The sequence below is a fragment of the Mycetomoellerius zeteki genome, unplaced genomic scaffold (genome assembly GCF_001594055.1).
Source record: "Mycetomoellerius zeteki isolate Tzet28-1 unplaced genomic scaffold, Tzet1.0 scaffold146, whole genome shotgun sequence".
Lineage (NCBI taxonomy): Eukaryota > Metazoa > Arthropoda > Insecta > Hymenoptera > Formicidae > Mycetomoellerius > Mycetomoellerius zeteki.
Window position 1 is genome coordinate 814,722 of NW_017256404.1, and position 22,781 is coordinate 837,502.

General features: G+C 37.2%; 6 protein-coding genes across 14 annotated transcripts in view; 3 read left to right on the top strand and 3 right to left on the bottom strand.

Annotated features, from left to right (window-relative positions):
- The window catches only part of Ser (protein serrate), a 39,974-nt gene extending 34,646 nt beyond the window's left edge, over positions 1–5,328 (top strand). The window contains exons 4-6 of the mRNA XM_018462855.1: positions 1,237–1,855; positions 2,565–3,205; positions 3,293–5,328. Coding sequence (XP_018318357.1) covers positions 1,237–1,855; positions 2,565–3,205; positions 3,293–5,007 — 2,975 coding nt within the window. The 3' untranslated portion in view covers positions 5,008–5,328. The remainder of the gene's footprint in view (positions 1–1,236; positions 1,856–2,564; positions 3,206–3,292) is intronic.
- Positions 5,329–7,490: 2,162 nt separating this feature from the next.
- On the top strand, positions 7,491–12,327 carry LOC108732138 (uncharacterized; the record flags this gene model as incomplete). Its single annotated transcript, XM_018462800.1, has 6 exons — positions 7,491–7,550; positions 8,128–8,427; positions 8,632–9,054; positions 9,270–9,777; positions 11,630–12,043; positions 12,155–12,327. Coding segments are annotated over exons 1-6 (1,878 nt in total), but the record flags the coding sequence as incomplete, so codon positions are not given.
- A 326-nt stretch (positions 12,328–12,653) lies between these two features.
- On the bottom strand, positions 12,654–13,578 carry Arl2 (ADP ribosylation factor-like 2). Its single transcript, XM_018462807.1, has 2 exons — positions 13,326–13,578; positions 12,654–13,146 (listed from the first exon to the last, which is right to left on the bottom strand). Exons 1-2 carry the CDS (start codon positions 13,388–13,390, stop codon positions 12,657–12,659), a joined length of 555 nt encoding a protein of 184 aa, XP_018318309.1. The 5' UTR covers positions 13,391–13,578; the 3' UTR covers positions 12,654–12,656.
- Positions 13,579–14,226: 648 nt separating this feature from the next.
- HSPBAP1 (HSPB1 associated protein 1) lies at positions 14,227–15,768 on the bottom strand. Its single transcript, XM_018462806.1, has 4 exons — positions 15,547–15,768; positions 15,142–15,455; positions 14,668–15,034; positions 14,227–14,583 (listed from the first exon to the last, which is right to left on the bottom strand). Exons 1-4 carry the CDS (start codon positions 15,748–15,750, stop codon positions 14,227–14,229), a joined length of 1,242 nt encoding a protein of 413 aa, XP_018318308.1. The 5' UTR covers positions 15,751–15,768.
- Positions 15,769–16,847: 1,079 nt separating this feature from the next.
- Positions 16,848–19,337, top strand: LOC108732142 (NEDD8-conjugating enzyme UBE2F). Of its 3 annotated transcripts, XM_018462804.1 has the most exons (5): positions 16,848–16,997; positions 17,329–17,448; positions 17,544–17,705; positions 18,522–18,683; positions 18,771–19,337. In XM_018462804.1, the coding sequence occupies exons 2-5, from the start codon at positions 17,347–17,349 to the stop codon at positions 18,885–18,887; spliced, it is 543 nt and encodes a 180-aa protein (XP_018318306.1). In that variant the 5' UTR covers positions 16,848–16,997; positions 17,329–17,346; the 3' UTR covers positions 18,888–19,337. The 3 variants fall into 3 exon arrangements, with proteins under 3 accessions (XP_018318306.1, XP_018318305.1, XP_018318307.1); XM_018462803.1 differs by having other exon boundaries at positions 18,522–19,337; XM_018462805.1 differs by lacking the exon at positions 17,329–17,448 and having other exon boundaries at positions 18,522–19,337.
- Positions 19,338–19,691: 354 nt separating this feature from the next.
- The window catches only part of Obsc (Obscurin), a 43,873-nt gene continuing 40,783 nt past the window's right edge, over positions 19,692–22,781 (bottom strand). For all 7 annotated transcript variants that reach the window (XM_018462816.1, XM_018462811.1, XM_018462813.1 and 4 more), the window contains 5 exons: positions 22,479–22,706; positions 22,072–22,216; positions 21,489–21,992; positions 20,228–21,378; positions 19,692–20,082 (listed from right to left, as the gene is read on the bottom strand). In XM_018462816.1, coding sequence (XP_018318318.1) covers positions 19,836–20,082; positions 20,228–21,378; positions 21,489–21,992; positions 22,072–22,216; positions 22,479–22,706 — 2,275 coding nt within the window. In that variant the 3' untranslated portion in view covers positions 19,692–19,835. The remainder of the gene's footprint in view (positions 20,083–20,227; positions 21,379–21,488; positions 21,993–22,071; positions 22,217–22,478; positions 22,707–22,781) is intronic.

A 22,781-nucleotide genomic window follows, 5' to 3' on the forward strand; every position in this document is an offset into this window, starting at 1 on the left:
TCGATCCTCAACGACGGAAGACGACGACGTGGATGACGACGACGTTAGCATATGCATCTCGCGGGAACCGCGGCCGGCGCAGCACGGCAAGAAAAGGCAAGAAAAGGCTGTCGCGAATGCATCGTCATTTAGGGGACTCCGAAGTATCGCGATGCAGTCGTATAAATATCCGTAAATGTCCGTTGTCCGTGCCGGACGAGAGAGCGGGGCTATTAATCATTAAGAATGCCGCGGGCGGTATACGCGCGCATATATATGCGCGAATGTACGTACGCGTGTACGATAATCGCGTATGCATGGTAACGGTAAAGGTGTTGGTACACGGCCGACTGAAATCTCGAAAAGACATACGTATAGTATACGTATGTGCACACGATCGAGCGCGCGGCATGAGTTTTCGTTTCACGGTTGGAGGGATAATCCTTCTCTCTGTCACTTCTCATCTGTCTTTCTGTCCCACCGGCTAATTGAGTTGCCCGGTCCCGGCGAGATCCCCGTCGCGTACGTCCTCTTTTCCGTTCCTTTTTTTATCCTGGCGAGAGGACGGGAAGAAACCGAGGCGTCATCGTCGCCGCATCTTCCTTGCGTTTCATCGTTTCCGGAGATGTGCTCTACCCCGACCGCACCGAAATTAGTTTTCCTGCAACCACCTGTACAAAGAAGCGTACCTGTTGCTTTGATACTTCTTCTCGCGTCTAGTATAATCGAAATATCTGCAGGTAATCATGCGTATTCCTTTCCGAGAAACCGTAAAAAACCTCACTCGTCAGTCCTTCCGCGTTTGTCTCGACGCATACACCAGTTTCGTTCATTACATCTCCGCTAATTACATTTGCCCCGACTCTATGACTGATACGTGTCGCATGTCGCGCACATAAAACGAATAAGAGACTTAATCCGTCTACGTCACCATCCACAGATGTCCGTAGATATCTCGAGACGATTCTTTTCGAATCTTTCATTCAACAGCTACATATAATCGATGGGTAGAACTTAAATCTCTTAAGAGTACGCAAAGTATATTAATCTTCGCGATACAGTTATATCTTACTTATAATGATTGGAAAGTAAATGAATATAATGGGAAAGTGTTACACGTCTGAAACTATGCCGCTGTGACAAAACCGTCTTTAGTGAAGTTCTTAGAAATTATTACGGATCATTAGAACCTTAAGCGCTTCGGATTGAGGTTCTCGCGCGACCACAGCATATCATAATTTGGAAAAATTGTTTCAGCCGTGTGCAAGGAGGGCTGTCATCCCGTGCATGGCCATTGCAACGTCAGCGGTGAGTGCCAATGTCGGCACGGCTGGCGCGGTGAGCTGTGCGACCAATGCATGCCTTATCCCGGTTGCAAACACGGTTATTGCAATGGCTCGAGCTGGCAATGCATCTGCGACACGAACTGGGGCGGAATACTGTGCGACCAGGATCTCAACTATTGCGGCACCCACGAGCCATGCCAGAACGGCGGTACGTGCGAAAACACTGCTCCCGATCAGTACCGGTGCACATGCCCGGAGGGCTTCTCCGGGCCTACCTGCGAAAAAATCGACAATCCTTGTGCGTCTAACCCATGCCTGAACGGCGCGACCTGTCGCGAGCTCGGCGAGACCGCGCAGTGCGAATGCGCCCCGGGGTTCTCCGGACCATTTTGCGCGACCGACATCGACGAGTGCGCTTCGCAACCGTGCCAGAACGGCGGTACCTGTGTAGACGGCAAGAACGGCTTCCTCTGTAACTGCCCATTTGCCTGGAAAGGCGTGCTCTGCCAGTTTGACGTGGATGAGTGCACGCTAAAGGAATCGCCCTGCAAAAACTCCATCACTTGCATCAACTTGGCCGGTGATTATAGGTAAGTATCACTGTCTCTGTCAAAATTCATCAAATACACGTCGTGCCTTGTGTATTTGATGAAAATACTGGTAGAATTACATATATTAAACGGTTTGATAAAAATGTTTTTATTAATACATAAAAAAATAACTAATTAACATTTGATAATTATAGAAGATATATGAAGATATTGACATTTGTTATTATCATATATCGCATATATTATTAACTGATTTGATATAAATATATATTAATGACATATTAAAAATCAATGCTGTTTGAAGAGTGAAGACAAATTGATATTATTCCAGTAAGCTGGAATCCTGTTTAGTTTTTCTTTTGTTTTTAATACAATGCGTTACGTACATACAACAATATATTAGAAATTAATTTATAGATCGTTTTCCTTCATTTACCGTAGTACAAGGCGTTAACAATAATAATAACAATACATTTTTATATTTTTTAACTTACAAGAGCATTGTAATGACTCGTTTTACTACCTTCGCCGCTCGTAAAATAATAATTGGCGCAGAAAAAAAATTATAGTTGCGAGCGATTGCATTAAACATTAAGGATCCATTATTTCTTCGTGAAACGGCAATTAATAAATCATCACACACACAGGAAACTAAATTATATTTAAGTCTAACTCAAATTTCCGTTTAAACGATTTTTTTGCAAGTCGCAACCTTGCCATTTACAAGTTTCATCGTTTCGTTTCGCAGATGCCGATGCCGGAGCGGATTTACCGGGAAGAATTGCACGAAGAATATCAATGACTGCGTCGGCCAGTGCCAACACGGTGCGCTCTGCATCGATCTGGTAGATGATTATCATTGCAGCTGCACTCCCGGTTACTCCGGCAAGGATTGTGACGTTGATATCGATGAGTGCGCGTCCAAGCCGTGCCAGAACGGCGGCGATTGCCGCGATCTGGTGAACGCTTACGAGTGCGTGTGCCCGGTTGGCTTCACTGGCTACCAATGCGAAATCGATCGCGATCATTGCAGTCCGAATCCGTGTCGCAATTCGGCACCATGTTTTAATACGCAGACTGACTACTACTGTCACTGCCCAGCACAGTGGCAGGGCAGAAATTGCTCGGAGCCGGCCTTGAATAATCCGCAATTCGGTGTGGACGACGAGCAGTCGGGCTGCGGCAGCGAAGGTACTCCATGCGGCGGTAAGGGCCGATGTAGTGGCGGCAGATGCATTTGCGATCCGGGCTACACCGGCGTACATTGCCATGAGAATATCAACGATTGCCGCGGCAATCCCTGCTTGAACGGCGGTACGTGCGTTGACCTGCTTAACTCGTTCCAGTGCATCTGTAGGGAGGGCTGGAGTGGAGATCTTTGTGACCAAAGTAAGTAATAGAACATTTAAGAAATGTGATAAAATGAAAATTTGGTTGATTTAAACGCGATATTATGTGATAAATGAATTCTTCTAGATGTGGATGACTGCTTGACACAGCCTTGCCACAACAACGGTACCTGCGTAGACGGCGTGGCAGATTTCACGTGCATCTGCCAGGGCGACTGGAAGGGCAAGACGTGCACCCTGCGCCGCGGCCACTGCGATGAAGACACTTGTCGTAACGGCGGCGATTGCAAGGATCACGGGGACAGTTTTACGTGCAACTGCCCACGCGGATGGGAAGGCACAATCTGCCACATCGCATCGCCATCAGCGTGTACGAGTAATCCTTGCGCAAATGGCGCAACTTGCGTAAATACGGTTGATGGCAGCTACCGATGCGTCTGTCGTGAGGGCTTCGAAGGACCGGACTGCCGAAGCAATGTGGACAATTGCCAACCAGTGCCATGTCTAAACGGTGGGAAATGTGTGGACGGTGACAATTGGTTCAGATGCGAATGCGCGCCCGGGTTTACTGGCCCGGATTGTCGCATTAACGTGAACGAATGTGCGAGCGATCCGTGCACCGGAGGTGCCACCTGCGTAGATGGCATCGCGAGCTACTCATGCATTTGTCCACCTGGTAGAACCGGTCCGCGATGTGAGATCCGAACAGCTGGTGGACCCGGTTGCACAGCCGCTACGTGGGAGGATGAATGCAACGTATGCGAGTGTCGGAATGGTAAGAACCAATGCAGCAATGTCTGGTGCGGACCGGGTAACTGCTTGAACGGCACCTCTTGCTTGGCTCACGAGGTCTGCGTTCCTAGTCCGGGGGAAAGTTGTCTAGCACCATCGTGTCCAGCGTGGGGCGAGTGTCGTCCTATCGAAACTGGCAGACGAGTCGGTCCACCGGCGCTACCAGCTCCTCCATCCTGCTGGCCCGGACAAACCACGCTTGGACCAACTTGCTCGAGACTCACGATACTACTGCGGAGGGACACCTTGGCGTCTGGCACGTCGGTGGAACTATTGTGCCGTCGTTTGAGGAAACTATTGGCCGATCCACGAAGACCGCAATCGGTAGTGTTACTGTGCGATCTGAAGCCCGGTGACAACGATACGATAGAAGTGACCATTTTCTCCGAGGCGGCAGCGGACGCGGCCCGCGATCTCGGCGAAACACTCAGTCGTCCATTAGCCAGACCTCTCGTATTAGTTTCTGTACTAGAGGTCAAAGTAGAGACAGCGTTACTTAGCGAACCTAGTTTGGCGAGTGCGGCTAATGCCAGTAGTTACGTGACTGTTTTGGGTAGCGCTCTGGCGATTGTGCTGCTATTGGTGCTATTCGGTAGCCTCTGGTACCTCAAAACTATGAGGCATAGATCGAACCTGACGGCGACTACCAGCAGCGAAACTTCGTTACACCGTCATCGCAGCGATCTAGACGAAAAGTCGAATAATCTTCAGAACGAGGAGAATTTGAGGAGATATGCCAATCCTCTCAAGGACCAGGATTCCGAACCCCGCGTGTCCGTTGTGAGGCCTCTGTCAGGCACTTCGCTTGGCACATTGACCGGCACCGAGGAGAGTCTCGAAATGGTATCTGAAGAAGGCAGACATCGTTTGCCACCACTCTATAAACCGCCCAGCGCGGAAGCTAGGAACAATACGGCCAGTTTTAGCTATGAAGAAGGACCGCATAAGCCTTACATCAAGCCCAGACTGCAGGAACCGATGTACCCTCATCAGCAACCAGGTACCAGTCAGACGTCGGGGCCGCATCAAGTGCTAACGGTACACGTGTGATTAAATATCATTAAAGTAATGTGAAGAACAGTGATTTTTTTATTTTTCTTGCATACACGATGCACCAGTGAAAATTCTTAGAGATTTGAAAGGTAATACGAGAGGAACTGAACTTTACTTGAACGATCTATTTTTTGTGATAATGGGAAATGACTTTCGATTTCGAGACTAACTTGAGATGGCTCTTTTCAGGTTCTTCTTTATGAAAGTTGAACCAATGTTAGAATATATTAGGGACAAATGCAGAGAAAAAAGAAAGAGGACGATTCTTATAGGGCTCAGCAATACCATTATGTTATAAGATAACACATAAATTTTCAATGCCTCTCCGAAGCGCATTTTTATGATAGCTTCATTTATAGTATTATTAGAATATGACTATTAAAATTTTCAATTTCTAAATAATTATAAAATAATTAGCAAAAATATTAGTATTATTTTCGGGTTGAAAAAATTTAGAAAATAATTAAAATTTATTTCCTCTCTTTTTCTCCTCATCCGGCCCTTTCATGCTTTTATATGACGACAATAAACGATTGACATTTATAAATAATTTTAATGATAATGATCAGTTGTTATCGTTGTACATATGTACATAGCTCGTACTTATTAATTTCGCTAAGCCTGTATTTCCTCCGCATTATCTTCGGCGTTGCCATTCTTTTCTTTTGTTCGCGCCCTCGATTTTATATGTTTATATTTAATCTTATACTCTTTTGATATTACTATATATAATATGTCGCCATTGTTAGCATTTTTATTTTCATAATTTAAAAAATAGGATGGCATCGTCGCACCTACGAGATGTATTGTACGTTTGTCATGTATAATTGAAGCAAAGCTGCGCTTTATTCAGGATTAGAAGATACATAGCATGTAAATAAATTTGATAAAAAATATGAGAATTTCTTTAGGTATCATTTGTGTTTAATATATCGCGCAGACAATCGCTTGATCATCGTACGTGAAAGTATGCTTTGTATGATATAACGTGGGCTTCAAACGTTCCTTCAGACGATATTATTGTGATACTTATAGAAGAAACAACGTTATTGTATAGCATTACTATGGTACTCTGCGTGTTCATTTACTTCACTTGCTCGAGTTTTATTTTTTTCGCGAAGACACGACACGTGATTTTTATGCGATGGAAAATATTGCCATTGCGAGAGGATGTGCTACACGACACGCTAAATCGCGGCGGCACATTGACTTGTAAAGAACATATTAGCGGCGCAAATGTAATATGATTTAGAACGTATTCGAACACAGAATAAAAACGATGTACATAGTGACGCTATTGCATCGTGGAACGATGTAAATAAATCTAAGTACACATGTCCAAATCGTTTTCATCCCGAGTCATTATCGACCCACCCTTAGATGTGCAATTCGTTTTTTTTATACTAGCATTTTTCGTATTCTCTAGCAAAGTGTCAACAGACTAGTTTAAACTGAGAAACATAGTTCGTTTTAGGCATACATAGATTTATGCAAGCAAGAAGGAACCAAGTTTTATAATAAATACTTTATTTTGTAGAGAAAGCTATATTATTGTACGAATACACATAGAAGAGAATGAGAAAAATGATGAATATATATATATATATACAAATATATATAAAGATAGATTATATTATTTTATATATTATATTTTTATTTTATTATTTCGTATTAATTATTTTCAGATCATAAGCAGTAGTTGATCATTGTCATACAATTTTTTGTTCACTCACCGTCTTCAAAGCGAATGACAGCATTAAAAATCCGGCACACTAATGCTTTTGGTCTAATTGACGATAAACAATTAAGAAGCATCCACGTTGTGATTTTTCTTGTTTGATATCGAGAAATGTGCAAATGAATGCGTGTATATAAGCTCCCTCCTACTATTCCCTCTTCTCACTCTTCCCCCGCATAGGTTTATGACGATGTGAAGGATTTCAATAAAAAGTACAATTACCATTCGACATAGCGTTTACGATTTATTATACCTTTGCGTCAATGCTTCGATGACAACGCTCACATAAGCATTCCCGGCATTGAAATCACTGAAAAAGAATAGTTAAACGTGAAAGAACAAAATTATATATTCTCGCAACAACTTCCGATAATAAACATCATAATATTTTACATTTAATTAACAAAGCCATATTATTTTTTTGTTATTTTTGTAAAGATGAGAAAAACCTTACAAAAAATTATGATAAAGCTGTTGGAATTATCGAATTATCTTCATTGTTCGCTAGCCAATTAAGAAGTCATAAATCCATTCGCTTCTCTTCAGAGATAGAGATACGGGCGGCGGATTTTATCAGCGGCGCCGATTTCAATGGCCCGTCACGATTGTTTCATTAGAGATAATACCGATGCCATTACCATCGAAAGCGCGGTCGAGATTAACAAAACGCTTGGCGGGTTATCTCGTCGTTGCTGCGACGAGACGGGACGGATCCTCTCGTGCACGAAGCACGTACCGCTGAATGAATGATCTGCCGAAATTACAATACAATGGACCAGAAGAGCCACTTGACAAATACCCGGTAGATGAATCATGCACGATAAACGATTTGGCTCGTGTGAAACGCGATAGTAGCCGCCGATCGCCGCAATAGCTTATATACCTTTTATTACTTGTAAAATACATTTATTATTGTGAACTTATGTATTATTCCAAAGACAAAGAATTTATTATATTAAATATTACATTTGTTTTAATATTATAATTATGCAACGTTTCATTTAATTTCCATAAATCTGCAGCTAATTTCACGTAGCGAAGTGTTGTAAATTTAAGAATCATGTGTTACGTCTTGATATAATGATATTTATATTTATATAAATTTTCATTATATCACCAATTTTGTTGAACGAATTATAATAAGTACACCACCCATAAATATGGATTTCACACAAGTATTTAAGCAATAATGTGATTTCTACAATGTATAATTCTTATATACTTTCTTTTTCACAACTGAAAGAATAAATATATTCGAACCATTTTCATATATTTTATGTTTAAAATAAAATCGTATGTGATATCAAATTAGTAATGAACGATAACAATTAAGATATAATTACAAATAACCTTATATAAATTTCGCAAACATCATTCAGATATTGGAAGACATCGAAGATGTTCCCGAGGCATTGCAAGATGAAGAAACAGATGCGTGGATCGATTATGATGAAGATGAAACCGTGGAGGATGAAGAGGAAGAGGAAGACATCAAAATGGAGTCAGAAGACAAATCTGAAGCTGTGGAAGAGGAAAGAAAAGATATCGAAGCGGAACCAGAAATAATTGACGAGACTGACATATTCACTGATTTTATGATGGAATTTGAAGCAAAAAGGACAAAGGAATTTGCGGTCAAAGCTGAAGAGAAGAAGAAACAGCTGCGGCAACTGATGCGTGTAACTTGAGCGTGGTAACTTGGTAGCTTAACATTTCAGTAATATACAGAAAGTCCTGTATTTCGATGTTCGCAATTCAATTTTATTAGATAAGTATGTCGTGATTCTAAATAATTAAGCTACCATAACACAAATGAATGACAGGACCGATCTGTCTTTAATTTTGAATAAATCTCTAGTCAAGCGCTATGATATGAAAGGTAGGTTGGACGGAAGAAAGATGATGACGCATCTGAAGAAACGCCGATCACGCCGGAAGATGAAGATATTATGAGTGATCAAGTATCCACTGAGAGTTCGATTCATCCATGTTTACGCAAGATAAATATCAGTGATTCCCAGCTGAAATTAGTGAATCCGTATACGGTATACCAGGTTCCGAACGATCCCGGATTGCTACCAGCTTTCTGGCTGTTACGTGAGCGCCCGCCAATTTACAGCACGGATGGCGTGCAGAAATTCTATGACATAGTAAAACGTGCCGGTTTGAGATCGATCGGTTCGTTAAAGGATATGCTCTTAACGGATCAATTAAATCTACGTTATTATGGACTTAAATCACCAGTAATGAAAGCGATCTGTGAGGCTTTGGCCGACAACACTTTTGTGCGAAAACTGGATTTGAAGGTACAATAAGTTCAAGTAACAATTTATATGGATTGTATAAAATCCTAAATAAAATAATCCTAAATATCTTAAAATACCATGAAAACGATGATTATCTGTTTGAAAACTGCAGATTAGAACTTGAATTTTTTGCTCTGTGGTACAAATGTTACTTTGCGTTGATTAATAAAATATTTTCTTTTCAATTAATTATTTTATTATATTTTTTATTATAGGACAATAAACTATCCGCGAATGCGTGCAGATATCTAAATGATTTACTACTTAGAAACAACACGATAATCGATTTATCACTATCGGGTTGCCGAATTGGCACGAATGGCGCAAAAAAGTTGTACGATGCAATATCGGAAAACGCAATCCTGAAGATGCTCGATCTCAGCAGTTGCGACATCGGCAATGAAGGCTTCGAATACATCGCCTCTGCATTATCTAATAATCAAGACTTGGAGAGTGTTGATCTATCCGACAATCATCTGGATGAGACGTGCTCAGAAAGTCTGCAGAATCTGCTCTCGCACTCCAAAAGCTTGATGCATCTGAACTTATCCTGGAATTCTCTGTACAACGCAAAAACCTGGAAAGCTCTGAACGATGGGCTCAAGAAAAATGAAACGTTGCGTTCCCTGAATTTATCTTGGAACGCACTTGGACAGGAATGTGTGCCTCGTCTTTACAACCTATTATCACGCTCGCGGAACATTGAGAAGCTGAACTTAAGTTGTAAATATGTATCAGATTTTTTAAAATGCATATATTAACGTTTCTACGCACACAATTATAAAAGAAATAAAAATTAAAAATCGTCAAAGTACACAAAAAAGAATCTTATCAAAAATAATCTTCTCCTTATTTTTTTTTTTTAAAGAATGGTAATTTTTTCAACGTTCTTTACTTATATATTTCATTATACAGGGTGTTTCCAAATTAAATGGCAAAACTTCGGGAGCGTGTAGAGGAGTAAAAAACTAAGAAAAAAAGTCCTATAGACATATGCTCCTTTTTGCTTTGTTTCGCAGGAAATCACGAAAAAAGAAAAAAATATATTTAATTTATTATTTTAATTATTTTATTTATAAACTTTTTAATGAAGATTTTGTTCGAAATGTGCACCTCTTGCAGCAATACAAGCATTGCATCTGTCAAACACGGCTCTTGTAGCAGCCAGGCACTGTTCTTGCGATATTCTGTTCGCTGCAGCTACGATACGATTTCTCAAATGTTGCTCTGATTGAATAGGCGAAGAATAAACTTCTTGCTTCAGAGTACCCCATGCATAGAAATCTAATGGCGTTAAGTCGGGCGAACGAGTTGCCCAATGTACTGCTCCTCCACGTCCAATCCATCGTTGTGGGAATTTTCTATCTAACCAGGTTCTAGCGACTCTGCTGTAATGAGCAGGGCATCCATCTAATTGAAACCACATTTCAGTACGTTGTTGTAATGGGATGTTTTCTAAATAGTCAGAAAATTCATTCTCCAAGAAATTTAGAAAACGGTCCCCATTTAATCTTGCAGGTAAAAAAAACGGTCCCACTAAAACGTCGTTCCAAATTCCAAGCCAGACATTAACAGAAAACTCTTGCTGAAATTTGTATTCTCTAACAGACCTGGGATTTTGATGAGCCCATAATTCCTTTGATTAATTATTCCACCTCTGGTAAATGTTGCCTCATCTGACCACATTATTTTAGATGGAAATAAAATATCATTGTGGCATGTCTGAAGGTACCAGTTACAAAAGTTCAATCTGTTCCAATGATCTTGAGGTAATAAATTTTGCACTTTTTGAATGTGGTAGGGATAGCGATTATCTCCTTTTACAGTTCGCCAAATTGTTTGTGGTGACACTCCCAATACAGCCGACGCATTCCGAACGCTGGTCTCAGGATGATTGTCAAAATGTTGTAAAATACGATTCCCTGCCTGCAAATCTCTTCGTAACGCTGCTTGAAATCGGTTGTTTTCTTGTCGAATTGAAAATGTTCCAGTCTCTCGCAATCTATTAAATGTCAACATAAACACTCTTCGGTTTGGCACTCTTCTGTTTGGAAATCGTCGTGCATATTCTCGCACCGCCTTTAAAGCATTACCGTTGCAGAAACCGTATACAAAAACCATATCAGCATATTCACTATTAGAATACGTACGCGGCATATTGCAAAAGACAAAATTCATCTACTGTTAAAGGCTTTCAAAGAGCGACTGACAAATTCATAACAGAAAGTGGAAAATGTAATCAAATATGTCGGTGTTAGATATGGCAAGAAATGTAAACATTTTTTTTCGATTTCTCTGAAACGGAGCAAAAACGAGCATATGTCTATAGGACTTTTTTTCTTAGTTTTTTACTCCTCTACACGCTCCCGAAGTTTTGCCATTTAATTTGGAAACACCCTGTATAATAAAAACGGAATGGAAAATGTAAAATTCGTTTTTATATAATGAAAAACGAAATAAAAAGTGTCATAAAATATGAATATCTAGCAGTCACTTGAAATATTTTCTCATAGGAAATAAATTCCAAAAAACGTGTTCTTTTCTTAAAAAAAGATTAATTTTTTGCGATTCAAAGGGAATAGATTTACCGAAGAAGATGCTGAGATCATCGCAAAAGGTCTATCGAAAAATAATACGCTTCAGGAATTACATCTGGGAAACAACCCTTTGAGAGCACAAGGTGTTTCAGCTTTGGTTCACGCAATTACGCCGAATCTATCGCTCAATAGTGCTTTACATCTTTTGGATTTAGAGAACATTTGGGCGAATAAAGATATTCTTGAAGACTTGGAGATAATCGAAAAATTCCGACCATGGGTTACAATCAAATTAGGTGGTATTCTGAGCAATTATCATCTCGTTGGGCCAAATATTCAAAGAATACTTCTGAAGAGAGCAAATTACGAGGCAATGTTACCGAAACGAAAAAGGCAACGACGCAACTTCGGCCAATTTGTGATATCGTTGACAGATAAACAAATATCACGAGGCATGTTCGCGCGAATTTATTATAGATTTTTTCTTAGTTTTCTCCATTTATGAGAAGTCATAATCGTTCGTATTTTAAGAAAATAAAAAACAGGTTTCTTCATTCTTGTAGCAAAATTTATACAGCTAGTGCAGAAGTTCAAGCTAAAGCTTTCTACGTCGCTTGTTGACGAGATAATGAATGCATTCGAGGGGCCGCATGACACTGTCGATCAAAAACTGTTAAAATCATTTTATTTAGAAGAATATCCAGAAATGACATTATTAACATTGAAGAAAAAGAAATTAAAAAACATCAAACAAAAAAAAGAGAAGTAGAAAGTGAAATGAACAAAGAACAAAAAAATACAAAAAACAAAAATTAATGTAGAAAATAATAAAAAATAAATCAAAGAATTAAAAAAATATACATTATATTGTTAAGTAATAAATGACTGAAAGAAATTCTGAAACCTCTTTATAATATTATATTACATATTTCACACCATGATAGATTATAATAAATATCATTTTGCAAAAATTTATCAATCATTAATTTTTGCTTTTAATGAGGTACTGAATATCAATATCTGAATTTATATATATATATATATATATATACACATATATAAAATTTAATCTATATAAAATATTCTTGCTGCAATATCATCAACAATCCAATTGATACCATCGACTAGATTTTCACCTGTCACAGCAGAACACTTATAAATTTGCCAATGATGAGTCTTTATATTGGGTAACTCCAGAATGTCGGCTATATCAGCTGCAGATAACGCACCAGGCATATCCTGCTTATTGGCAAAAACAAGAAGACTTGCCCCTTCCAATCTTTCCTCTTGCAAAAGCTTGTACAATTCTATTTTACAATCATCCAATCTCCTTTTGTCTGCACTGTCTATCACCCAAACAAGTCCATCTGTTGACTCGAAGTAATTTCTCCAGTAGGAACGCAGTGATTTTTGTCCACCCACATCCCATACATTAAGCTTGTATCCGCGATGTTCTAATGTCTTGATATTAAAGCCAAGCGTGGGCGATATAGTGTCTATTGGTTCACCATTGAGTCTCTTCAACACTGTCGTTTTGCCTGCATTATCCAAGCCCCTGAAATTTTAACATGATAATGCAAATGAGGAAACGCGTAGATATATATTTCCAAATGATTATTCTTCAATTATTTAATGCATTGTAAATTCAGCAAGCATAATATTTATTAACCTGTCAATGTGTAAATCAACCACAAGCTGGATATATAAAATAAATACACAAACACAAATACGTACAACATTAAAATTCGCATCTCCTTTTCTTTCTGCTTCAATTTTTTCAGCACCGTTAACAGACCCATTGCCAATCCATTAATTACTCCACGATGTTCAGATTGTTAACAAATAAATGTTTATATGCGAACAAAATTCCTTCGAGTTGACAGAAACGTTTCTAACCCTAACCTCCAATCCACACTTGTCAATTGACCACAAATTACACAATTGATAAAAAGCACGTGTAAAAACGCCACACCTTGTACTGACTAGGTACTATTATTAAAAATGATCAGCTGAGTAAATTTTTATATCAAGTGAGTGACGGATATATAATTGTATATAGTATGTAGAAAAAAATTAAGTCCATCATTATCAACTATCGATATAATTTTTTTATCAATATATTAAATATAAAGCTATGACGATAATATGAAATTGTAATTCAAAAACTTTCTGATTGTTTATATAATTTTATATTTTCCTATATTTTTATTTACATTTTTTTGGAATACGAGTATTTTATTTTAGAGACTTATATTTTATTCATATTAAATTCAATGACAATTAAATATGTATGTATGTGTTCTTGTTAAATAAATACTAAAATTCACAATATCATAAATTTCCAATAAATTTTTTGTAACGTTGACAAATCATGGAATGCTTGCATGACTACACGGTTAAAAAGTTTATATGTATTTAATTATATATATAAACTTAATTATATATAAACGGGCTTTAGTTGAAAGTTAAATAGTTTTCAACGGGCCGGTTGAAAGTTAAATAGTTTATCAACATCGTTTGCCAACTTTACTGTTAATAAGTAGCATAAAACTAACACAATAATAAAAAAAAAACTTGATATTATCTTACATGCAATCTCACATTTATAAAATAGAAATGCAATCAATAAGGATTATTAGTAATGTCTTTCTAATAATACTTTTGCTGCTTTACTAATAACTTCTGGATGACATAAAGCATTGATAAGTGATTCAAAAAATGAGTCATATTGAGGATTAGGTACATAATCTCCAGATGCACTTGTTTCTTCTGGTGGATACTTCTCCTTGTCTCTTTTACGTCTTTCTTCAATAAATTCTTTAAATTCGTGCTCCTTTGCATCAGGTAACAATTTAATATAATAGGGATACTCTTCAGCTAATTCTGTTGCGGTCTCTGGTTTAGGTTTAGGTCTTTTCGCTGGTATTTTTGGAACCGTCCCCGTTTGTTTCTCCTGTTCCTCTTCTTGTGCACGTTCAACAGCGCATTCGACCTAATGAAATAGTTTTATAAATTAAACATAAATTCTATTTGTATTTAACCAACAATATTGATATTTCTTAGAAGAAAAAATTACTTCTGTTGTATAATATGTAGTTAACTTATTCGGAAACTGATTATAATCTCCCATCTTGGCTATTATCAATTTTACTAGAGCTTCCTCGACTCGTGCTCTGCTATCTGTTTTTAGTTTTCCCCATATATTAACGCTTACATTGACTTTGTCTAAAGATTCCACATAATGCCACCAACCATTAGGCACAAATAAAACATCTCCAGGTTCTAGAGTTATTAATTTTGGTTTGTTTGGTATATCCAACAAACAATCTTTTTCTTCTTCACTTAGGCAATAAATATTAAATCTGCTATATACAGTCGACTCCTCATAAGGAAGTCTAACTGGTATCAGAGAAGCATTAGGTGGATAAAGTAACCATTGTTTCCTACAAATAAAATAGGTACAATATGAATAGAGATAATTCATTCGATAGCGTAATATTCCAGAAACAAAGATAATATTAAAACTAAAAAATAATTGAAAAATACGAACCTGCCATGTATTTGTGCTACTAAATTATAACCATAGGTATCCCAATGACAATCAGTATGAGCGCCTTTGCCTCCAATCCAAATAGTAGAATGCATTCCATTTTTACCAAGTTCTTTGTCAATCCCGAATTTGAGCCAATTAAAAGATTCTATAATGTCTGTATTATCGCTGAGCCACTCCTTTATATGCTTATAATCACAGTAATGCCATATATTATTCTGTTTTGTTTCTTGTAAATCAATAAATTCTTGAAACGTTAATTGAAACGGTTTTGCAGGAGGACTCAAGCACCAATGATGATGTTGAAGAACACACTAAGAAATTGATTCAATTCAAACTATTAATAAAATTATCAATAAAATCATTAAAATAATATATAAATACAAATATATCGCTGTAACTTACTGTACGCTTGTTATGATTACCAACTCGAAATGGTAACTTCTTATTTCCAAACTTTTCAACCAATTCAGTCAGACTCCACTGAAGTAATTTCCATTTATAAGAACCATCAGAATTTTGTAACATGTTCTGAAATAATATAGGTTCTTCAAGTTCTGGTAGAATTTCTCTCAGAATGTCTTCCAACGGTTGTAAATGACAACTCATATTTTTAATTATCTTATAAGGTACAATTGTTAAAATTAGTCACTTTTCTTATCTTAATTGAATAATAAAATAACTGATCCTTCGAGATTATTGATTTAAATTAAATAAATCTCTCAAACTACATATTGACAATGTAGTAGCTTGTACACAATAATCTTTCAAATACTGTCTTGTTTGTAAACTTTGATATTATCTCATTAATATTAAAATATATGTGATAATTCGACGAAAAAATATTCACCAATGCTGGATTCACATTGCAACATCTAATCTAACGTATATACGTATGATAATAAGTGTGGTCCACTTGGCGCAACAAATGCTTCGAAGCGTTTAATTGACCAATCGGAAGAAAGAATTTTACTAATTGACCAATCAAAAAATGCTTCGAAGCATTTGTGGAATCAAGTGGATTTAGCCGTAGCCAATATGACATCCAATAACAAGAGAATTCGCTTATTCCTAGGGTTTCTAGTTAGACATTTTTGTCCAGGAGGCAATTCTCCTATTGGATTTGGAAACAACGCGAATCCTGCATAAAACATCAAGATTTGTTTGCCTTGCTTGAAATCTTTAAAAATATTTATATCAAAATAAGATAAATATGTATTTGGGCTTTTAAAATTTAATAATTTTATATGTTCTAACAATATGTTCTAAACTTTTGAAACCTACTTTCAAAATCTAGTAATGTTTTAAAATAAACTTTTTTAGCGGTTTCGACCCGACCGGGTTTGCACCAACCTGGGTTGGATTAATCTTTCCTATTGGTGACGTTACACGCTCTACCAATAGGAGAGCACAAAACGCCATTATCCCCAAATATATAACCCGATCGGGCCGAAAACGCATTCGATAGTGATTTTCAAAATCTTATCTTTAAAATTTCATAACTTTTAAAAGCGTACTTTTGTAATTAATATTTGGATTAAAACATTTGGATAAATATAATTTTTTTGCTCATTTTGAAAAACTAACGGTCACGATATACGGATATCTAGACATGATACGTACATTGTGAATCGTGAATACGATAAATTTGGTGTAAGTTCATGTGATAAGGTATTTATGATTCATGACGCCGAGTTGTATAGTTACATTGAAGCTTGTGATTTTTCTCAGAGATTTACATTGCGCAATAAAGTAATTGAAAATAAGCTGAAATGAAAAAGCCTCCTTTACACATACTTTAATGTACGGGATTCAGGTGGCACAAAAACGAGGCTAATTAAATTTGGCAACGAAAGGTACATTGCGTTATCAAATAAAGCATGTGTTATTTTTCTAACCTAATTATGTCTTTACAAATGATAATAATCTTATTTCTTGACGTCGTAATATTTCTTTAATTTGATTACAACGTATATCATGACTTTGCATTTATCTTTTGGCCTCTTTTTCTGTTACAAATTTATAATAACATTCTTGGTATTACATTTGCTTTAAATACAAATTCTGTTTTGTATCCTGCTTAAAATAATTTAAGACTATATAACATTATATTAATACATATATATAACAATATTTTTATAAATTTAAAAATGAAAGCAACAATTTTAATGTTTTTGTGAATAAAAGTTTTTAGTGCAGTTTAATATGATCACGTTACGAGGAAAACTCAAAAAGGACAATGACATAGCAAATTCAAAGAATTACAACAGGCGAGTCTCGATACGAGATAAATTACTGATCAAAGAGGTCAATTTGATATAATATTTCTTACATATCACCATGTATGACAATGATATAACATAGGAATTCTAACCAAGCTGATGTTGAATTATTTTTCTTAGGTACAGGAAATGGAACAGACGTTGCCAGTAACTTGTAAAGTCACATTTAAAGATCCACATTGTCTTCATGAATTTATCTTGTTAATTATGCCAGATGAGGGATATTGGATTGGTGGCCATTTCTATTTTCAAATTTACATAAGCGAAGATTACAATATGGTGGTAATTTTATATTCTTTGATTTTTATATGTTATCTCAATTTACTTGTAATTATCTTAGAATTACCTATTAAATAGCATCGCCAGTGAGCTTTGTAATACACTACTGGAACGCACTTTCCTTTCCTATACTGAACTAGAAGATAAAAGAAAATAAAAGAAAAAAACTGCAGCTTGACAAAGAAAAGGAAGACAAACAAATGAAGGGAAACATGTCTTTATGATTCTTTCCAGCAAACAGCATTAGCCAATCAGTGAGTTCTTGATATAAAAAACTGTTTTTGCATCAGAAGATATGGTCAATGTAATGCTTTGAAGCATTCTTTGATTGGTCAATTCATAAAATTCTTTCTTTTGATTGATCAATCAAATGTTTCAAAGCATTCATAATAAGGCTGATATCCCATGGATGAAAATTTACAGTGAAACAGAACAGCGAGACCAATCACAACTCTGCAGTCATTACCCTAACTTTCCTTTCTATAGTTGTGATTGGTCTCGCTCCGTTCTGCTGTAAATTTCCGTTCATGGGGACACCAGCCAAGATTTTAACCCCATCCAGAGTATCATTGTCTAAAAATTGGGATACCCCTATTCCTCAATGGTGCGTTCCAGTATATTATAGAGCTCACTGGACATAGTATGTCTTAATTATAGTGCATTTATCAACGCATTAAGATATCGCAAAGGAAGAGAAAGGAAAGGACTTTTTCTTCTTATCCCTTTCCTTTAGAAAGGAAAGAGAAGACGGAAATATTTGTCAATATGAAAATCGAAAGTTGCGACTGAATTCTCATTGTGTTAAATAATATTTTTCAGCCGCCAGTGGTAAAATGCTTAACGAAATTATGGCATCCTAACATAAGCGAGGATGGCGATGTATGCCTATCTATTTTAAGACAAAGTAGTATTGATGGTATGGGATGGGCACCAACACGCAAACTAAAAGACGTTGTATGGGGTTTAAATTCTCTTTTCACTGTACGTATACAAGCATTTTCTGTTGCAACTCGTTCGATTGATGCGATTATGTTGAACATATTATATATGTACTTGTGCTCCTTTCAGGATCTCCTAAACTTTGACGATCCTTTGAATAGAGATGCAGCAGATTTGTTCATTAAGGATAAAGAATCTTTTCGAAGTAAAGTTAAAGATTATGTAATGCAATATGCAAAAAGATGATTTACATTGTAACATTTTAAGTAACAAATAATTATTTACATTTTTCAAATTGGTTCCGTGCCTCTTTTTAGTATATGAGTACAGAATTTGCTCAAATCTGCTTTAGGTTAACTATGATTTAACTCAATTTAATATTGCTAGTCTTTTTACCTGAAAGAGATTGTCATCACTTTCAGTTTCATGTAATTCAATTTTCGGATTGTTATAGTGAAATTGTATTAATACAATTTATTAATTAATTATGACCTATATTATTATGTATGAAGGAAATGTAAACATTAAAAATTAAAAGTACATCACGTGCACAATGTTTTTTTTCTCTTGATGAGACATTGTAATGCCAACAAGCAATTGTAAATAAAGTGGGTATTTAATAATATATTTAAATAACTATAACTTATATGAGTATATATCTTTTGTGTAAAACATACAAGTATTGAATATGTAAAAAGTATCTCACGCTAACAAGAATTGAAAATTATAAGTGTACACACTATTTTTTTTTGTCACAAGTATTTATTTATAATTTTCGTACAATGCTCGATTGATATTTTTATTAAACTTCAAAAAAAAATTGATTTATTATTTATTATTCCATGTACCTTTTATTTTTATTTATTGAAATGAGTAAATCACAATTTGTTTGTGTTGTACTTGTCGAATTAACGGACGGTTGAAAAATTTGACTGCTGATGAAGGTCGGCATAACATCGACGATCGATCAACGATTTTTGTTATAATTACAAGTTGTAACAAATAAATAATAACAAAAGAAAAAACAAGGAGCGACAATGTCTCTGCTTGTTTCTCATTTCTCGTTCCTCCGCGCTGTTTAGATATAGACTAGGCATGTACGAGAAGTAGTACGGCCACGTGTCAGTGCATGTTGTGCGTGTGCGTGTGTGTATGTGTACATAAATATAAATAAAAAATTGCAGCTTTCCATCGTTAGAACGTGGTCCGCAGTTCTTCTTGTATACTGGTTGACCTGATGAGTTTCTGTTTGGAACCCAGTAAACTCTCACTCCCTAGGCTATCACTGTCGGAAGCTATTTTCAATTTTTCTTCGTGATACTTTTCATTATATTCCTTCAATCTGTTGCCTAGGAACACAGCCCTCTCGCGTTTTTTAATCATAAATTCAGTCGGCAGTAGCCATCGATGTTCGTGGCATTCTTCCGCTAAAGGTCTTTTGCTAAAAAAATTTAATGCATTTTTTAAATATATATGAGATTTCCTATTAAATAAAAAAAATTATTCCACATTTAATATTAAGTTAATCATCCGATTATAATAAATTTTTATATTAATCTTGAAAATTCTTTTAAGTTATTACCAACCTTGGTGCGCGTTTAAAGACCAACATGAGAAATCTGGTGGCCTCTTGGCTCAGCTCTTTGTAAAGATACTCGAATCTGTATCTGACAAAGGATATATTCTGTCTGGTCTCATCCACATCCTTACCACGGAACGGAGAAACTCCAGATAGTAATACATAGATCAACACACCGACCATCCAGATGTCCGTTTGCGGGTAGACAGGTTCATCGTTGTAGAGTTCGGGCGATCTGTATTCAGGATGACCCAGATGCTTGGGCACCATCGTGCCCAATTTGCTGACTCTATGAGCTGACCCCATATCGACCAACTTCACCTGAACTGATCTCACAGATGACATGACAACATTGTCCGGCTGAATATTTAGATGACAGTATCCACGCCAGTGAAGATACTGTAGACCATCGAGAATCTGCGTAATAGCATTCGCCACGCAGTTTTCTGTATACTCGTGCCGACTGGAGAAGTACGTGAGTATATCGGCACCTTGAAGTTTCTCCATGATAAACACTGCCACGGGCGAGTTGGACGCTTTGTAGGCAGCCTCCAGCATGGCTATCCGTTCGTGTCGTAGTAAACGTAATACTTCGTATTCCTGGTTCACCTGTTTCTCCGTCTCGGCATTTAATTCCAAGATCTTGGCAACGATCACGCGATCCGTGCTCTTATCCACACCCTTCACTACCGCGGAGAATTGTCCGCGCGACAGCTCCGAGATAAAACTATACTTGGTGGATAATTGCGGTTCCACCAACCATCCAATCGGATTCTCCTCTATAGAGTAATCGATGTGTGGCTTGTCCTCTTCCAGGACAATCTCTTGGCCGGCTTCTGTTAGCTCTTGGAGATGTCTCATTGCCCGCGTAATCTGTACTTTGGGACAACCCGGCGGTCGCGTCTTTATCAACTTCGACGGAATGCCCTTTTCGCTCCAACCGATGCGGTTACGCGCTGCCAGACGAAAATTGTAACTCGTATCTTGCTTTAAGTCGCGCACCAGATAGAATTCGTGGTCAATGTTGAAGGCAACATCTATCCATGCAATTGAATCACCCTCCTTGTACTGTAAATTATAGCATAGCACGGGCGAGTTGCCATCATACTTCGGCTGCTTCCATCGCAGGAGAACTTCGGTATCCGAAACATCGGTAGCCTAGAAAGTCGAAAATAATATTTTACAACACAAAAATGGAAACATCATTTTTGTATATAAATTGATCGCCACTTCAAAAATCACTTTAATTATATTGTACTGTAGATTACCTCTGGAGAATCTGGACCGCAAGAAACCGTTGCCTGTAATACCCTGGTCCTAACGATCGTTTGTCCTATCGGGTTCCTTGCCACGACTTTATATATTCCAATATCATGCTCCTTTGTAGGATTAAAACTAAGTATAGATCTTCCGTCAGAGTCCTCTGTCACTTTGATCCTATTGTTCTCTTGTATGACCATATCGTTTTTAAACCACTGTATCAGTGGTTTCGGATTTCCTACAGCCAGACAGGTGAGATGCGCCGGTTTTCCCTCTTCGATCGGGCAAATCTGCGGCTTTTCGCGGAAGAACGGAGGCTGACCATCCTTCCTCGATTCGATCATCGCCTCAGCTTCAGCATAACTGTCTAACCGAGTACCTAGTTCATTCTTTAAACGTCTAAGCGTAAACGTGTCCGCAGATCCGTATCGATTAATGCGTGCCCTTCTTTCATCGTCAATCTCCTCATCCATAACATCTGTGAATCGACGACGTTCTCGTATGATGGGTGCCTAATAATAGGATAAATATTAGATAAATATTCTTGAAGATGATATTCTTTTCATTTCAAATACAGTTTTTTATAGCTACCCTCCAGTCAAAGCCGTTATCTTCGGTAATAGAACGTGAGAAACCGGGGCTACGATTACACGCAACTTTCATATATTCGCGTAATCGTACTGGGAAATCGGTATCTCGCAACTGAAGAAGATATGTATCCGGACCGTTCTGATAGCTATAAAATATAAATAGAAAAGGAAAGAATTACAAGAAATTTGTATTGTTATATAGAATTGCATGAGAGAGAGAGGGGGGGAGGGGAGAGAGGAGAAAGAGGGGGGAAGAATTATATAAGTTTATATGATTCGACGTGTTTTTTATCAATTATTTAGATATTTTTTATGGACATGCTATTCGAAATTTAATATTGAAGTAAAAATTAGAATTTCTATTTTAAAAATCAAATCCGATATATTTATTTTACAACGTCTGCTTACTGGCTTTCACTCGTGATTATTCCGATTTCTGTGTCAATTGGTTCCCTAGATGGTATTTGATTTTCCCATGTTCTAGGCGAACGTTTCTTTAACGGACTGTGACTCCTGTCAGGTTCAGGTGTGAACTTATGTCCGGGTGGATATACCATTCGTGAAGGATCGTCAAATGCTGTCTCCAGTTTGCTTCTACGGTACCACGTGCGGCACGAAGCATTGCTGTACCAATCGCTATAAAAATGTGTTTCATTTGCAATCAAACTTTCTCAAAATGATAAATTACATTAACTTTACAATAGAAGCATT

Bases quoted from the DNA above. Each gene is read 5' to 3' on its own strand.
- Arl2 (XM_018462807.1), bottom strand. From the start codon at position 13,390: ATGGGTCTGTTAACGGTGCTGAAAAAATTGAAGCAGAAAGAAAAGGAG. The intron at 13,147-13,325 runs GTACGTATTTGT...TTAAAATTTCAG, and splicing joins GAGATGCGAATTTTAATGTT to GGGCTTGGATAATGCAGGCA.
- HSPBAP1 (XM_018462806.1), bottom strand. From the start codon at position 15,750: ATGAGTTGTCATTTACAACCGTTGGAAGACATTCTGAGAGAAATTCTA. The intron at 15,456-15,546 runs GTAAGTTACAGC...TCAATTTCTTAG, and splicing joins GTAATCATAACAAGCGTACA to TGTGTTCTTCAACATCATCA. The intron at 15,035-15,141 runs GTTCGTATTTTT...TTTTATTTGTAG, and splicing joins GTAGCACAAATACATGGCAG to GAAACAATGGTTACTTTATC.
- LOC108732142 (XM_018462803.1), top strand. From the start codon at position 17,347: ATGATCACGTTACGAGGAAAACTCAAAAAGGACAATGACATAGCAAAT. The intron at 17,449-17,543 runs GTCAATTTGATA...TATTTTTCTTAG, and splicing joins ATAAATTACTGATCAAAGAG to GTACAGGAAATGGAACAGAC. The intron at 17,706-18,521 runs GTAATTTTATAT...AATATTTTTCAG, and splicing joins GCGAAGATTACAATATGGTG to CCGCCAGTGGTAAAATGCTT.